Below are 18,068 nucleotides of genomic sequence, written 5' to 3' on the forward strand. Positions count from 1 at the left end.
ACAATGTAATTTTAATACCAGTAAAGTAGCTGACAAATGACTGGCTCTGTCTGGATGTTAAGGCTCCAGTCCAAGTTAGTTATAGCATCCTAGAGGCAACCTGAGCTAAGGCCACTAGGAAAAAAATCACAGGTGTGAGACCAGAGCAATCCTGCAAGCATAGGTTCAGAGAAGGGCTAAGCACATCCCACAGTCTAGGACACACCCACAAAAAGGACTGACAAAGTCTGGGCTCACTAGGTAGTGATGACAAATCTTGCCTGATTCTATCCTGGAACTGTGCACTTGTGGGAGCTGGAGATTTTTATTTATCCCCAGGGATCCAAATATAACTATGAAATAAAGTGCCTGTTGAGACAATTCACAGAAGGATGGCTAAGAGACATTTGGAAAATGTTCAACTTTTCAACCATCAAAGAAGCAAAACAAAGCCACAGTGAGAGATCATTTTTATCTGTCAACTGAACACACAAAATGCAGTGGAATCTACTCTTTGAGATTAAAAATAAAATAAAATAAAGTTGGATAACAAGGAGCTCCAGCATTCCAGCATGACATTCAGAGACACAGTGAGGCCTTAAAAATTCCCTGGTTTGGTACCCAAAGTTATACTTCTGAGGTTAAGAAATGACATGGAAGCCAGAAAAATATTTTTCTAATGTTGTTTGCCACAGTTGCATTTGCAATATTGAAATGTATGCATCAAAAGGAAATTATTAATTAGTTTTATTTCCATACAGATCATCCATCCATCCATTTATCCAAGAGACAGGTATTAGAGGTAGACTCTGTAGTACATGAGTATAGTCCAGCACCTGGAAGGCTAGGGCTGGGAGATCATGAATTTAAGGCTACTCTGGGATACACAGAAAGACTGTCTCTAAATTAATCAGCAAATAAATAAATAAATAAATGCATGTATATATCACTTCTTATTTGTCATACCTCTGTTCCACATTAGAACTGGGAAGGCTGTGAGATACGGTGCCTACTTTGAAGAAATTTCTCCTCTATCACAGCAAATGTCACAGGTGAAAGACAGGTCTACAAAAGGAGGCAGTGATCCACTCCACCCAGGAAGGAATCAGATGAGAAGAACCAATCAGGAGAGGCTTCAAGATAGAAGCTTTTAACTTATCCTAGGAGAAGCAGACTTATCTTGGTAGCCTGATCCCAGGAGGGTTAAGAAAAGCATGGCAATGGAGGCCACTGTATTGTTGTTACTTTTCTATTTGCAGTGACCAAATACCTGACCTAACACCTTAATGGAAGAAGGTTTTATAGCTCAAGGGGAAGTCTGGCATGGTGGGGAAAGCATGGCAGTGGAAGCATGAGGTTGCTAATTGCATTGCTTCCCCCAAGCAAAATGCACAGAGCAACAAATGTAGATGCTAAGTTTTCTTTCTCCTGTTTTATCCAGGACGCCAGCCTGCGGAAATGGTGTCATCTATAATTAAAGTGGATCTTTCCACTCAGGTAACCCAGTCTAGATACTCCTTCATGGGTATGCTTGGAGGCTTGTCATCTAGGCATTTCTAGATCCTGTCAAGCTGATAGTCAATATTAACCATCACAGCCGCTGAGCACCAAGACACAGAAGACTGGGATGTGGTTTTCAGCCTCCATCATCATGGCATGCAGGACAGTTGAAAAACAAAGAGAGGTATCAGAACAAGAAAGAAGTCAAGGCTGGGGCCAGACTGGGAAGAGTCCCCTTGGAATGTGGGGCTTGTCTCCCTGCTTAGCACAACTAGATCAGTCCATTTGAAAGGCCACTCCAAAGGCTGAAAGGCCAGTTAACAGGATGCTAACACAGACAAATGACTATCTGGGAGCATGTGGTAAGGTGTAGGGTAGGAAAGGAGGGTGTTAGTCTAGATTCCAGTTTCCTTGGTGAGTGAAGAATGGTCCCGTTTGAACAAGATAAAGATCATGTCAAAGGGAAGGGGTTGAAAGAGACCTACTGTGGAAACAAGTTTGGGGACTGGTAGAGGTGGTCTGCTCTCCCTTCCATGTAGCATCGAAAGTGATGTCCAGGTTCTGGAGAGATTGCTTAGTCCTGCAAGCACCAGGATCTGACTTTGAGCCTCAGAACTAACATATAAAAGACAGGCACAGAGACACATGTTTGGGATCCCAGTGCTGGGGTATGGGGGGAGACTGACAGATCCTTGGAGCTCCCTGGCCAGGCAATCAGTAGCCCCAGGCAGTCAGTGGTAGATCCTGTCCCCAATAAAACAAGATAGACAGCTCCTGGGGAAAGATATCTGAGCTTGTCCTCTGGCTTTCATATGCATGTACCCACATACAATACGCACACACAAACACACACACACACACACACACACACACACACACACACACACACACACACTGAGGGATGAGGGAATGGAGAATGGTATCTGCAGAGACTTTCTCAGAGAGTTTTTTAAAAGGCAAAGGGGAATTGGTTATGAGGGCATTTAATGTAAATAAAACGGTAGAGTCCTGGAAACCACTAAGATGACAGAATTTGACATTTGAGAAAACAGTATTAGGAGTAAAATAGGCCTGGAAGGACCAATTTCACAAATGAGCTCAAAATGCCTGTCTAAATATTTATGGTCATTGAAATCAGGCAATAAAAACAGTATTGGTAGTGTTTCACACACAGCAATAGCAGGAAACTCAGGTACAATTAATTTGCATTTATCATTTCTGGATACTTGGAAATCTCCTGAAATCAGCAGTCTGTGGTTTCAGAGACATAGTCAGGGGTTTGTTATATTACAGACCAGAGGTTACTTTTAGACCTGGATTTGGTCCTATTTCTGAAAACTTCAGTCTTGCTCTCCAGTTCATTCAGGCCATGGACTGACCCCTAAAGCCCAGTGTCAAGACCTCTGTGTATATTGTCTGGAACAGAAACAAAACCCATAGGTAGAAGCCACTGTCACCATTTTCACAGTACACTGAGCACTGGTCACACTAACTAGTGTGATGTGACTGTATGGCCTTATTTAAGCCATTAATATCTTAATTATATCAGTAATACATGCTAAATAAAGTTTAATACTGAGAAATATTAAGAAAATAGCCATGCTTGTGTATGTAACTCCTTAAGGTAGTAAGATTTTGGTTTTTCTGGTACCAGGAAAAACCTCAGGAATCGACAAGGATGACCCCAGCTAAGATTCATAGCAATAGTGTATAGAGTGCCAGAACTGGCCTTCTCCTGTAATCAGATTGGTGACTACCCTAATTTCATCAGAGAGCATTCATCCAGTAATTGATAAAAGCAGATGCAGAGATCCATAGTCAACCACTGGGACAGGATCAGGGAGTCCTGCTGAAGAGAGGGAGAAGAGATTGTAGGAGCCATGGGGCAGGGGTCAAAGTCAAAACAGAAGAACCCACAGAGACAGCCTGACCTGAGCTAGTGGGAATTCATGGACTCTAGACCAACAGCTAAGGACCTTGCATGGGACTGACCTAAAACTTCTGCATATATGTGACAGCTGTGTAGCTTAGTCTGTTTGTGGGGCTCCTGGCAGTGGGATCAGAACCTGTCCCTGGTGCTTGAACTGGCTTTTGGGAACCTATTTCCCATGCTGGGTTGCTTCACCCAGCCTTGATGCAGGGGGTGGGGGAGCTTGGTGCTGCCTCAACTTGACATGCCATGTTTTGTTGACTCCCATGGGAGGCTTGTCCCTGAATGGAGGAGTGAATGGGGGGTGGTAGATGGGAGGGGGAGCAGGAGGGAGGAGAAAATGTGGTCAGTAAGTAGAATAAATAAAAAAATAATTTTAAAAGATTTTGGTTTTGTTTATTTCTGTATTAGTTCTTGTTTTATAGTGAATGTTAACCACATGAATATATATAAATTATCCATTTAAATTTAAGCATAAATCACTAAAACTTAAGCAAAATGACAGGTTCAATTTCTAGGTTACTCCTGCTACCATTTAACTGGCTCAATATTACACCTGGCTGGTGTCCCACCCCCTACTGAAGGGTGGAGATGTTCCATTAAATGCTACAATCCTCTCTTGCCCTTCCTCGCTCAGCCCTGTACCATGGACAGTTCCACTTGCCACCAACTTCTGTACTTAACTATCTCAGGATAAATATCTACAGCAAAATTGAGAGTTCAAAGACATATAGACCTTTCAGCTTTTACAAAGTTAGATGGGTGGACAAAGGGAGGGAGGGACAAGGGAGAGAGAAAGAAAGGGAAGAAGGGGAGAGGGAAAGGAGACAGACTGGCAGGGAGGCAGACAGACAGAGCTCCAGTTGTGTTCTGGAAAGATTGTATCCATTTTTCTTCCAGTGTTATTTCCACTTTCATCATTCTGAGAATGAAATCTATACTTCATTTTTACTGTGTTTCTGCCATTGTTGGCTATGATTTTTAGACTTTTCAGCTATTTGTGGGTCAACTACATCTTTTCATACAAATTATTTTATGAGCAAGCAAGCCTGTCTGATTGTGTGTTGCTAGTACAGTATATACTCACCACTTAAAAGATGAGGAGGCTGCTCAGAGCCCATCTGTGCATTAAACCAGTGCTGGGCAGAGCAGAGACCCAGCAAATATTTACAGGTCTTGGCTGAATCGGTGACAAAGGTGTACTTTTTTCCAGTGATGCTGCTGGTGATGGTGAACTTTCTTCTCTGGAGGAATCAAGCACAGACTTAGAACTCTGACCATCCCCATGCTTCCCTCAAAGTACATTTATACAGAGAGCAATAAAAAACCAGCTCCTCAATTCAATATCAACACAGTTCCTGAAGTGCAGGGTAAGGGCTGACAAAGGCCCAATTTCTTTCTTAGACAATGGCTAAACAAAGTCCTTCTATTTATTTTTCTCCTTCATTTGTGAGCCAAATGTTTATCATTTAATTGCTATTGTCAAGGAGTGTGCTGGGCGGAAAAAATATGAAATGAGTCAGTGGACAGTTGGTCTTCACAAGTACATTACAAAATGGCCAGCAAGCATCCCCACTGCTTTTACTGTACAAGCTCCAAGCTTCTTGTTCTGATGAGACAGGGAGCCCACAGATAACAAGCAGGCAGCTGCACTGTAATAAGCAAGCAGAGAAACTGAGCTGTAGTCAGAACCAGCCACCACCAAGGCAGCAAAGAAACTGAAGGAGAACTGACCCGGATCCTCATTATGCCTCATTATGCTACATTAGCATAGTGAAAGCTTCCCGAGGGAGAGATAGAACAAAAATACAGCAGTGTTTTGAGCAGTGTGCAAAGTGGCACATGCATACTGGAAGCCTCCTCCCTTATCTGGAAAAAGAATGAAAACAGAAACCCTTCTCCACATCTCCACATATTGCAACCCAAATCTTTGTTTCTGGCTCCTCTGCCTATGTGACATCCTGATTCTTTTCTGTAATAAAATTTCACTTCTTTTAATTTCTGTCATAGCCAAGACAAAAGGCCCTACAAAAGGTGCCTGGGTAAGAATTAAGCTAAGAATTTTGTGAGCATTTATACCCCTTGTCACATGGCTACAGAATGAGGACGCATTCTTTACCCTAAACATGACCTAGGAATCCTGGAGTCTAGAAACAGATTTAGAATACTCAGACTCCACATCATGGGTGTGGTGGCCCACTCCTTTAATCCCAGCACTCTAGAGGCAGAGGCAGGTGAATCTCTACTCCAGCCAGGCTACATAGTGAGACCTTGTCTTAATCAATCAATCAATCAGTAAAATAAATAAAATCTGATAACTATTCTCAAACATATTTGAAAAGGGACACACACACACACACACACACACACACACACACACACACACAGAGAGAGAGAGAGAGAGAGAGAGAGAGAGAGAGAGAGAGAGAGAGAGAGATTCTTTCAATGTATTAACTATTAACAAAACTCTCCCATTGGGTGCCAGCGCTCCAAGGGTGTGGTGGTTTGAATGAAAAAATGCCCCAGAGTCTTGAGTATTTTAACACTCGGTCTCCCCATTGGTAGTGCTGTTTGGGGGTTATGGAACCTTTAGAAGGTAAAGCTTTACTGGAGAAAGTACATCACTGAGGATGGGCTTTGCCCCCATTTCCTGTTCACTCTCAGCGGCTTCACATGTGCCACTATGCCGTGTTTTCCTTGCCATTATAGAAGATCTTTCTGGAAACTCTAAGCCAAATAAACTTTTAATTTTATAAATTGCTTTTGGCTGTGGTGTTTTATCACAGCAGCAAAAATGGAATTAATCTAAAGGAATTTGAGAGAAAGTAAAACGCCCACTGTTTCTGGGCATAGGTCTAATGATGCTCTTGATGGTAGTGGATTGGAGTTTATGTCTGTTTATCACCACTTACTAGAATTCATACCCATAGCAAACTGCTCCTTGAATAACGATGCAATAAGAGTATAGAACTCTAACCTCAGAGTGTTTTAGCACAAACTGGACATCTTTTCTTAGACTCCCATTATTGCAGGTCCTTCCACAATACTATATTTGTTTCTTAGCATCACTTTCCCATTCTGAAACAGTTTATACCCAGAAGTTTCATTGTTATTGTTGCTTTGTTCCAGTCCATTTGCTTTCTCACCTGTTTCTTTACATACATCTTTGCAATTACATCCTTCCAGACAGGGACAGATTTGTCCACGAACAGAGCTCATGAAGCTGAAGCTCCAGCACCCTCGCCTGGTCACACACTTTCCTGGAGCCGCCCTGGCTATGTGTATACATGTTCTGGTAATATTGGAAAGCAACATGTTTCCACCATAGCTGGCTAAGACCATTGACACTCTTTTCCCCCTCTGCTCTAATCAGGATCTTAAACATCCATCAAAGGAGCACAATTGGGAATTGGGCCTTTAGTAGGTGGAGCCTCATGGGAGGAAGTTAGAACATGAGAGCATGCCCTTGATGATGGTACTGGGGCACCAGTCTCTCTCTCAACTTATTTACTCCCTGGCCATGATATGTAAGTGTCCACCCAGCTCTCTGCCATGCTGTGCTGCTTCACCACCAACTCAAAGCAGCACAATAAGCAGCCACATGACACTCTGAGCAGCATAAATCTTCTGCATTTATAAGCTAATGCTCTCAGACATTCATTATAAGTCAAGAGAGGAGAAAAGCACACTCTCCTTCCTAATTCGGCTCTCCCACTGGGTAGTACTGGGTGGACTGGGAGTAGATCCTTTTAAGGAAAAACAAAATGAAATTAGTAGAGTGTCTCTATGCCACTTGCAGTTATCTTTTACAGTGGCTACATTGTGGTCAGGTGTCTCAGAACTCACTTTCCTTGGGCAAAACCATGCAGGTCTCTGCACGAGGACCAGAAGCCACTTGAAACTAACCATGTGCTAAGATACTGAGCTCCTAGGAGGCAGCAAAAATGTACAGAGCCCGTGGCTGCTCTGAGGCAAAATTTCACAGTCATCATAAATTAAAAACTAAAATTTAGTTCTCAAAAATACCCGATCACAACACATTTATTTTTAATAGCAAACGAGTAAGATAGGATTTGTTAGATTGCCAGCACTTGGGACTGGGATATAGTTCATAGATAGAACACTAGCCTACCATGTATTCATCTTTAGTGTCATCTCTAGGACACCACCACCACCACCTCCAACACCCAAATAATCCCTGCATTTGTAGCACAGACACTTATAACAACTCACAATAAGCAAACTGCATGCTTTACCTAGCCTACTTCAACTATACTAAAAGATATGTTAAACAGTATTTTTATTCCCTCTGGATAGAATGACATTATAAAATGTTGTCACATGAAAAACAAGAAAAGGATATACCACCCTAAATTTGAAAAGAGAGAGCATTGCAGGCTTTGCCAGAGAGTTAGTTGGTAGAGTGTTTTTCTGGCACTTGCACTATTTAAAAAGTATGTCCTCTGGTTTTTTAAATCTTCAACTTTGGGGGTTCCTTTTCTTATTCTAAGCAACATTCCCTTTCATGATGTAGCTGCTATTTGCAATTTTACATATTTTGCTTAAAGAGGCCATGTATAGTCCTGTATGGTCTGGTCTGTTCCACGCCTTTATCTCCAGAGATTAGAACTAATGCTTGAAAACACTATAGTTACCGATAGATACCATTAGGTCCTTGTTCTAGAAGGAATGGTTTTTGATTGAACAATCAAGTATACATAGATGCCAAGGCATCCAGGGATTACATTCTTTGAAAACAGCATCCTTGCCAGGTGGTGGTGGCACACACAGCACTCAGGAGGCAGAGGCAGGCAGATCTCTGTGAGTTCAAGGCCACCCTGGTCTACAAAGGGAGTTCCAGGACGGTCATGACTGTTAACAAAGAAACCCTGTCTCAAGAAAGAAAGAAAGAAAGAAAGAAAGAAAGAAAGAAAGAAAGAAAGGAAGGAAGGAAGGAAGGAAGGAAGGAAGGAAGGAAGGAAGGAAGGAAGAAAGAAAGAAGAAAAGAAGAGAAAAGAAAAGAGCATCCTCCTTCCCTGGCTACTTCCCTACAGGGTAAAAAGAAGAAAGAGACGTGATGGAACATCTTGGCTCCAGCTATTAGTAAACAAAACTGAAGCTAGCCTCCTGAACCAATCTCACATTACTCCACACTCACTCACTACCTGCAGAAGCACAAAGAACCATTTTCTGTGGAAGACGCTTAACTGGCCAGAAGCAGCTGGTGAAATTACTGAACAAGATGACTTTTCAAAATATTTGTGCCAAGGAGGAAGCTGATCATCAGGGTACAGGAATCCTAATTAAACAGTTGTTTTGAGCTTGTGAACTTGATGACTTCCCAGATTTAATATTTTAAAAAAATTTTGGCCTAATAATGAGAAAACAAATACCTGTAAAACTAAATATATAATTGTGAGGTGTGTGTGTGTGTGTAAATAAACTTTATGGCCTCAAAATTGTCTATGTTTTAAAATTACTACTTAGAGAATCTGTATTTAGACAAATCACACTGAATCTTTGATTAGTTAAACTTATAGTGAGGAGACTAAGAAAAAATTTAATATTGTTGAATTTCAAACACATTTTGAATTCTTTAAATATCATTCAATTAAATTAAAATTCTGAAACTTTATGAATTCCATTATATATATACATATATGTATATATGTGATTCTATTATATATCATACATTGACGATATTAATTTCAAAAATCAAAAGACCACAAAAAGTATCCAGAAATTCAGAAATTGAATAAAAGCAACCATATTTTACCTAGGAAATGCTAATATCAGATAATAAAAATAATGATCTAACTAGGAGAAAATTTTAAACAATAGGAGTAAAGTAAACAGAAGAAAAACTGAAAGGGTATATGGGCCAAAAGGCAAAAAGCTTTGTCTTCAGTGAAATACAAATACTGACCTGGATAGCCCTGTGACAGGCAGGGACAGTCAACTACCAGGTCCCAGTGCCAAGATGATAGAAACTAAACTGGGAAACTGAATAGTTAAAAAGGCATTTTAATATGATTTGAAATGGACAGCTGCTGGGGTTTTACATATTTTAACTTTTCAGTGGTCATCCGACACTCTGTCTGCCAGGGTACCTGCAGTTCACCCAAGACACACCAGGTGCCTGTATGTGCAGACTCCACTCAGCCTTCACTCCATTCTCTTCCTTTGGATCCCACTTGTCCTTGCTTTGGCCACAGATGGGCTTCTCAGGTTAAGAAGAATGCATGGAGGGAAATGTAGCACTTTAGGCTACAGGCTATTTATGGAGGCTTGTGAGCAAGCTGGCAAGAGAGCACGAAAAAAAGGGGGGGAGACTTCCTGGGGATCACCAGACCCCACCCGTGAAGAATTTGATCTCCCCAAATATGTCAGTGACTATGTCAAGAGAGATTCATGTAGCCAATGCCACTTAAAGGGGCTGCAGGTCAAAGGAAAGGGAGGCATAGGTGGCTAGCAACTGAGCTTCACTCACATGAGTTGAGATCATTCCAGTTTCTCTCCATGGAAACTGTGATGTTGCGATCCTGCGGCTGCTTTTCACCTCGTAAACTATGATACCTTTGGCACAGACCCCCAAGGCCATTTTCCCTTCTGGTCTCTTCTTCTCAGGAAAAACCCGGTGAACTAGGACTCCATATTCTGGGAGTTGCTGAACAACCTGGATGGAGGAAAAGGCCAACTTAGGACCCATGAATTGACTGGTTCAAAATCGTGACCCTCAACCCCTTATGTGGAAAAATCCATTGTTGCCAAAGCAAGATGAAGAAACATCCAGTTAGACATTTTTTTCTCACTCTGGAATCTATCTAAACCTTTGATATGATGACATTTTTCCTTCTTTTTTTGAACCTAAAGAATCTTTTATTTGTAGAATACCAAAAAAAAAAAAAAAAAAAAAAAAAAAACATGGGAGAACATTCTTATAAATACAGGACACTAGCATATAAATATGGTGAACAAGTATTTTTTATGATTCAGAATCTCCTGGGACATCTCAAGGTTAGGGGCTCCCTTCCCAAACTGTGTCAATCATATGGTCCCATCTTTTCATGTTCCAGTTGCAAAAGCTGAGGCATGGGCACAAAAAGTAGCCTTCAGGTCATTATCAAGGCTATCAAAGAAGGCTGTGCCGAGAGCAATCTGCAGGGGAAATGCCTGTCACTCCAGCATGCCTTTCTACTAAGCAATACCTCTGTAGGATCATCATAGCCCCATCCCTTTGCCTAGTTTACCAAGCTAAGGGATTGAATTTTCCAAAAGGGCCAGGGTTAATCGAAGTTGGTGGCTGAAGCAAGCCAATTGAATTCTCAAGAGAATTTCAGATGTGAACTCAATTTCAGATGTGTTTTATTGTCTGAACAGCTATCCCACGGCCAGGAAGTCCTCATCAGAAGGTTGCTGCCCATAGATCTGCAGGAAGGGCTTCCTGTTCCAGACATCTGACAGCCTCTCAGACAGGCTTCAATGGTGAGATCTGGTGCCCTTTCTCTATCCTCAGAAGACTGCCATGTCCTATCAATATGATCTTCCTCATTCCCAGGCACAGTTATAGACAGAGACCAATTAGAAATTTTGTTAATTTTGTTAATTTTGCTGATCTCTTACCTGTTGATGAATAATTGAATCTGAAAATACCCTGGCTGTCTGTAAGATCATGATTAAATGTCTGGATGTTAAGCCTCCTGCTTTCAGCTTGAAAGAGACACTGTCATCACTGTCATCATCGTTGTTACCATCACCTCATCATCATCATCATCAACATCATCACCACTGTCACCCAAAAAATGCTGAGCACTTGTATTGAAATATCAATGACCAAGAAGGACATTGATTAAAGTATAACAAAGAGAGGCTTCCCAAGACATTGTGCGTGGCATTGTAAAAGAATTTGATCAACATTGTTTTAAAGCACCGAAGTAAATAGTCAATGTGAAAATTAAGATGCCTTTTCTAAACTTGCTTTTTATCCTAAACCCTTTTTTTAACTGTTTAGCATCAACTTTTCATTTTTGTTTTTTAATTATTCTGTAAAGGTACTTGAGTACTGATAATACCTGCTGCCAGCCACAGCCAGGTATTGTTTCATTATTGTTGAGTTTTCATAACAATCATAAGACAAAGGTGTAGCTGTCTTTTTCCAAAGGAGAAAATGGAGGCACAGAGGGAGGACAGAAGGTAGAAGTAATTGGGTCAGTTACTCAGGTCAGTTAAACTTTTATTTTTGTCTCTGCAGGCCAAGTTCTTCAACTGAAAATAAACTTTAGTTTTGTTTTGCTTTTCACAAAATCCAACATTTTAATGAGGGTATATATTTCTTCTGTTCTTATTGTCTAAGGAAGTCACAAAGAAACTAGTTGTTGGGGCTGGAAAGATGGCTTAGACCTGAGCTCCATCCCTAGCACCTATGTAAAAAGCCGGATGTGGTGGGATCACTGGCCAGCTTGCCTAGCCTAATTGGCAAGCCCAGGCCAAAGTGAGAGGCCCGGACTCAAAAACAACCTAACACCCATCATACAAAGAAAACAGCTACTGACATCTCAGGAATTCTTTCCTGTTTTTAAATCTATAATTGCTTTAACAGAGCATGTAACAAGTAACCATGGCACCTGAAAAGGCTTGATGCTCCCTATCATCACTTGCCAGTTGACAAGTCATGTTTGGTCACAAAACCAAGCATCATTAGGACCATACTCAGGTGAGGGATATAAAGATTTTGATGGCATAGCTATTCTTCATTAAGCAGCTATGTGTTATTTGGACATTATCAGTGGCTGTTCTGCCCAGACTACTTCGCTGCCTCTTTTGAAGTTCCGCCTGGGTTCACATTCACACAGATTCACCAGCTGTGGCTAAGGATGCTCAGCCTCCCCTTTGTTTCCAATATGCTTAGGTTACCCATGTAATGCCAGCTTCTGTTTTCTGTCCCTGTTGATGTAAATGCCTAAAATATCAAGCCCCGTTGGAACAAATATAAAGCAAGGTACAGGGCCATGAAAGCAGTTTGTGGTGATACATTTGAGTCTATGTGGTTATACTTATGTGGTTCAATTTGGAAATAATGCTTTCAATTTCTTTTTACTGCATATATCAGAACAATTTTCTGTTATTGGATATGATGTTCAAACTTTTGGGTTAGCAAGCTTAGAAAAATATCAGAAATAAATTCTCCTGTATCTGAGAGATAAATCATTCAACTGATGAAAATAACCTGCCTAGATTCCCTGGAGGCAGGAATGGGAATCTCAATAGAGGAGTCTGTTTGACCCCAAGAATTCACTCTCAATAACTAAACTTTAGAGCATTTCTGAAGACTGGGAACATAGATAACTAAGCATAATGTCTTCTGGGGCATCTTCAATCTGTTCAAAGTAAAATAACATTATCTGTCTCCTGCCTTCCTGCCACGGTTCCCTGTTCTTCCAGCAGCAGATAGCAAAGTGACCAAGCACTCCTAACTGTTCCTTGCTGTACTGAAAACTGCAGGTCACAAATGGATTGTTCTTCCTAATTCACAGCAATTTGTATGCTTTGGCCCTATAATTCCATTTCTGAGAATGTACTCCAGGAAAATGTGCTGCGTAACCAGGCAAATCCTTCCCTTAATTTTGTTCCTAATTTGGTGAAGACTTGCAGGGATAGGTTAGGGAAGCCTATCTCCGAGGCAGGGAAGGACAAAATGCTTGCAACACCCAGGGAATGCATTCATTAATGCCAAGGAGAGGAAAAATACAGAATTTAACCAATATGATTCCAACAGGCAACTGGAATTATTTTCATATCACATTACAGCACCCAGTTGAGTGGGAATAGGTAATATATTGAGGGTATCTGGAAAACAGTGAGCTAACCTTGAATAGGCTGATCATGGATTCACATGCTCACACAGCTGTGAATCTCCCAGACCAAAGGTGGTGTTCAGTGGTACCCACACTGGACTGCTACCAAGTCTGCTGCCAGTGGGAGGAAATGAATTGGCAGAGTACAGCATCCGTCAACCAAGCCAGCAGGCAACCATCTGGGAATGATTTCCTCTATTTATGAAAAAGACTAGTCTAAAGGAGCTATAATTAAATTTCTGGTGATTATTTGTGGTATGTGGATTATTTGTGGTATAAGTGGGCCCTGTGAATCCAGGGCACTGCTGGTGTTGACATCCTGGTTAGAAGGACAAGGAATGCCCAGAGATAAGTGGGATATAAGATGCCTCAGCAAATGTAGCATCTGTGGTTGAACTGAGCACTGCCACCACCTGTGTGACTCCACTCATGAGATTCTTGCCCTAATAAATGAAACAGAAATACAGCCAATGATGGATATAGAAAAATACTAAATTCAGTATTGCACATTGGGACTATTTAATGCAAAGAATACAGTATTGAAGAGGAGTGTGTATCGATTCAAAGTAAGTTTTCGATTTTTTTGCAATGCAGGGTTATATGAATACATAGAAGCACCTATATAATACATTGCCCACTTGTAAATGTATATGCATGTATACATATATAGATGCATATAGAAGGGTGAATATATCAAAATGTCAGTGTGCTCACTCATAGCATGGTGGGGAAATGTTTTCTTTCCTATGTGGAAAGGGAAAAGACTTTAATGACTCACACAGTGACACAGATGCTCCCAGAGAGCTCTGGGGTGCAAAGTTCATTCTGTCTTCAGCTCTCTGTACCAAGAACAGGCAGCCTACAGCATTAGTCATGTGTGAAGGCCGCCAAAGGGAAGGAGACAGAGTATATCTCAACATGAATGAACATTGCATGCAAGTGAAACCAAATCTGCCTGGTGCTTTTTGTGAAAGACAGGAAGAAAAAAATAGTCTCCTGCCTTTTGCTTCTAAGATGGTAGCTATTTTTATAGTCACTTTCTCATAGTTCTACCAAAGGAAGGAGAAACACAACAGAGCCCAGCACATAAAGCTGGGCTTGGGACAGGATGCAGGCAGCATACATCCACAGTAGTGGCCAGCAGGGTGACGTCCTTGTTCTCAACTCAGCTCTCTAGTTCTGTGGCCATTCACTGTCCTCCAATAGCCTTGACTTCTCCACATGCCCCTCATCAAGGGGATGTTTTTGAAAGGGAACATGTGTGAGATGGAACTACAGAATTCAGTGAGTGTTTCTGCTGGGACTTAGACAATGAAATGGTCGCAGGCTACCTCCATGCTAGGTGTTGGGATCATTTTCCTGTATGATTGGTCAAAAAGGAAAAGGCAAAACCTTGCTTTTCCAGTTCTTCTTTCAAGTACTGATCTTCTTAAAGGCAAAAACAAACAAACAAACAAACACATGGGCAGGATATTTTGACCCAAGTTAGGAGGCTTAGATACAGAGAAATGTGCACATTAGAGTGTGTCCTTTGGAAACGGTTCCCCAAGTCTGAAGGTCTAGCCACATGGATGTCTTCTCAAAGATCCTCCCATTCACACACACCCTGCTCATGCACCTGCAAAGAAAAGAGGCTACTCCTGCCTAATCCCACCAGTCACTGGCATTGGTCCTGTTCTCTCTGAGCATCCAGCACAGTGTGCCCACCTCTAGATGAAGACCTGGGACCCACCAGGGATAGGGAACACATGTCTTTGTCTCCATTCCCCACAGCACTTGGCCAACAGTGAGTGGAGGCAATGAAGCCAGCCAAACGTTCTTCACTGTGGGTTCTCTCAGTGTGTGAGATTGGAGTGCTTCTGCTTTGAGGTGAGGAGAGAGGACAGAACGGAAGGGAGCTGCACCCTGAGGAGTCTCCTGATAGCTCTGCCCAGCCTGTAGCCTAGTTTTCTACCTCAGTATCATCTATGAGATCTCCCTGCCCACAGGAAAGCATCACAGATGTCTCCCTAAGGTCAAAGCAAGGCCCTGTGACACCCAGCCTACCCGGATAGAGACCATCCCTTTGAAGGGCCACCTATTACCAGAAGCTTCTTTGTGTTGCTCAGGGTGATAAAGATTCTTCCTTTTGCCAGTTAAGCCCTTGCCTATACCTCCTTGCAAATTTAATCCCTTCTGGTCCCTAGATGTGGCTGCAGAGAGAATCACTGACTACATTTCCTGGACCCAGACATCTCCCTTGGGACCCCAGAGGTCTCACCTCTAAGAACTCCAGCTCGGCATCTTCTCCCCAGGGAGCAGAACTGAGTCGGTGCATCTCGGAGATTTCTACTTGGACCCGGATTGCTGTCATCCGCTCAATAAGCCTTGCTGGGATGTAGTCTTGAATTTGGAAATATGCTTTCCTTTCCAGCTGCTAGGAATAGCAAGTAGAGGAAAGGGCTTACCCAGGAAGCCTTCCAGACATCTCTGAACAGAAGAGCAATGTGGCTGGGTGATGTTGGCACAGGCCTTTAATCCCAGCACTCTGGAGGCAAAGGCAGGCAGATCTCTGTGAGTTCGAGGCCAGTCTTGTCTACAGAGTGAGTTCCAGGACATACTCCCAAGTTACACAAAGAAACCCTGTCTCAGAGGAGAGAGGGAGGGAAACCATACTCTTAATGTGCCCCAGGACAGGACACTCCTTTGAGGTGCCTCTGAGACACAGTGTTGTGTTCTGTGTTAGAAGTGATGCCAAACAACAAGGAAGTCTCAGATATGACATCATCCCTATACATCTGAGAAGATCTGATCCCTCTTTCCCACACAAACCTCAACCTTCAGCAGTTCTGCTACTTAGGAAGCTGACGCTACAGCCCCCCAGGAGAAGATAAAAGATCAGTGTCACCTAGTACTGGGTTCTCTCAACACAGACTTTGGGACAAACAGAAGTATGGTGAAGCTCATGAAAGTACAATCTCCATGTCCACTGCAAAAAAATTCGGAGGGCAGAATGGGGTGGGGGGGACTTAACCCTACATCTGTATTTCTGATTCAGTCTATCCTGATCTTGAGGCAACCCTGCCAGCATACCCTGTTGTGGGATAATCGTTTTGTACACTGTAAGGATGTGTCTCTGGCTAAGGTGCCTTCTGATTGGTTTAATAAAAAGCTGAACAGCCAATAACTAGTCAGGAGAGGATAGGTGGTACTTCCCAGTAGACTCAGAGCAAATCGGATATGCAGTACTGAGGAAAAGTAAAGACCATGTGGCAAAACGTAGATTTAAAAAATGGGTTAATTAAGTTATAAGAGCTAGCTGAAACAAGCCTAAGCTAAAGGAGAAGCTTTCATAACTAATAACAAGTCTCCATGTCATTATTTGCGGCTGGTGATCCCAATGAGAAAGAACTACTACACTACCCCTTGGGCAAATCACTGTCCCCCAGCTTTGATAGAAGTGATCCTGAAGAAGGCAGCTGAGGGCTGGGTGAATCTGATCTCTACTCAGAAGGTAAGTGAGTTAGTCTGATGAGGTTCAGAAGGGCATACCACTGTGCTCACAACACCCCACATTCAGGCTGTGGCAAAGGCCTATCCACATTTATTCATAGACTAAGAATACCAGAATTCTCCAGGTGAACCAGGCCGAGTCAGGGTTCAGATCAGAGGCACAAAGAGAAGAAACTTCCCAGCAACCTAGTGCATTTAAAAACATGTTAAATAAAATTTAAAATTATTAGATTGGCCAAAATGCAAAACACTGACAACACCAAGTGCTATGGGGAACAGAAGCAACAGGACCTCGGATAAATTGTGGGTGGGAGTGGAAAATGGTATAGCCACTTCGGGAGACAGTTGGTCAACTTCTTACAAAATCAAACAGACTCTATCTGAGGACCTCGCAATCAACCCCCAAGCCTTGAAGACCCATATCCACAGAAAATCCTACCATGGAGCTCAGGTAAAGAAGGTTTGCCTAGCATGTAGGAAGCCCTGGGTTAGATGTGCAGCAATGAAAATAAATAAAGAGCTGCACGTGGTTGCTAATAGCAGCTTTATTTATAACTGCCAAACCTTGAAAGCAAAAGCTGTCCAGGGAGTGAGTGAAAAAAAAAAAAAAAAAGATGATGGTGCATCTGGGCAATGGCATGCTCGTCAGCACTAAAAACTAAAGGAGCCGCCAAGGAAAAGACATGAAGGTGATTAAATGTGTGCTGCTAAGTGACGTAAACCTACATGAAAGGTTGTATGTTATCTCCAAATATGAGATCTCCTGCCACAGATATGGTAAAGAGATGAGTGGTTGCCAGGAGAGGGCAGAGCACTAATAAGGGGAGCGGTGGTGATTTCTAGAGCAATGAGACCTCTCTGTATGATACTATAATAGTGATTCGTGTCATTATATATTTGTCAAAAACTATATGACACCAGGAGTGAACCCCTGCACTAACCAAGTACTCTGGTGACATCAATCTGTCAGCATCTGTTCATCGATGGTAACAAATGTGCCTTCTGGTACAGATTATATTGTTCACTGGGGGGGGGGGCTATAAGGTGAGGGGAGTCAGTGACACCTGCCATTCAGCTTTGCTGTAAAACTAAACATTCTGTTAACAATTTGGATCTTAAATCCCTCAAAGGTCCATATGCTGAAGGCTGTCATGAGCAAGTGGCACTCTTTGGAGGACCCTTAGGACACAGGATCCAGCGGAAGGGAATGAGATCCTTGAATTTTTGTTCTAAGGTTGCTTCTGGGACCCTAGCCCCTTCTCCTTTTTCTGCCATTCTGCCTCCTGGCTACCATAATCCACCATGAGTTTTGC

General features: G+C 42.2%; 1 protein-coding gene across 1 annotated transcript in view; it reads right to left on the reverse strand.

The window, feature by feature from the left end:
- Positions 1 to 18,068, reverse strand: part of LOC100758229 (FERM and PDZ domain-containing protein 2) — a 65,418-nt gene that overhangs the window by 24,083 nt on the left and 23,267 nt on the right. The window contains exons 10-12 of the mRNA XM_035453069.1: positions 15,524 to 15,679; positions 9,900 to 10,085; positions 4,497 to 4,653 (exon numbers count right to left, since the gene is read on the reverse strand). Coding sequence (XP_035308960.1) covers positions 4,497 to 4,653; positions 9,900 to 10,085; positions 15,524 to 15,679 — 499 coding nt within the window. The remainder of the gene's footprint in view (positions 1 to 4,496; positions 4,654 to 9,899; positions 10,086 to 15,523; positions 15,680 to 18,068) is intronic.

The sequence above is a fragment of the Cricetulus griseus genome (assembly GCF_003668045.3).
Source record: "Cricetulus griseus strain 17A/GY chromosome 1 unlocalized genomic scaffold, alternate assembly CriGri-PICRH-1.0 chr1_1, whole genome shotgun sequence".
In the NCBI taxonomy this organism is placed as follows: Eukaryota; Metazoa; Chordata; class Mammalia; order Rodentia; family Cricetidae; genus Cricetulus; species Cricetulus griseus.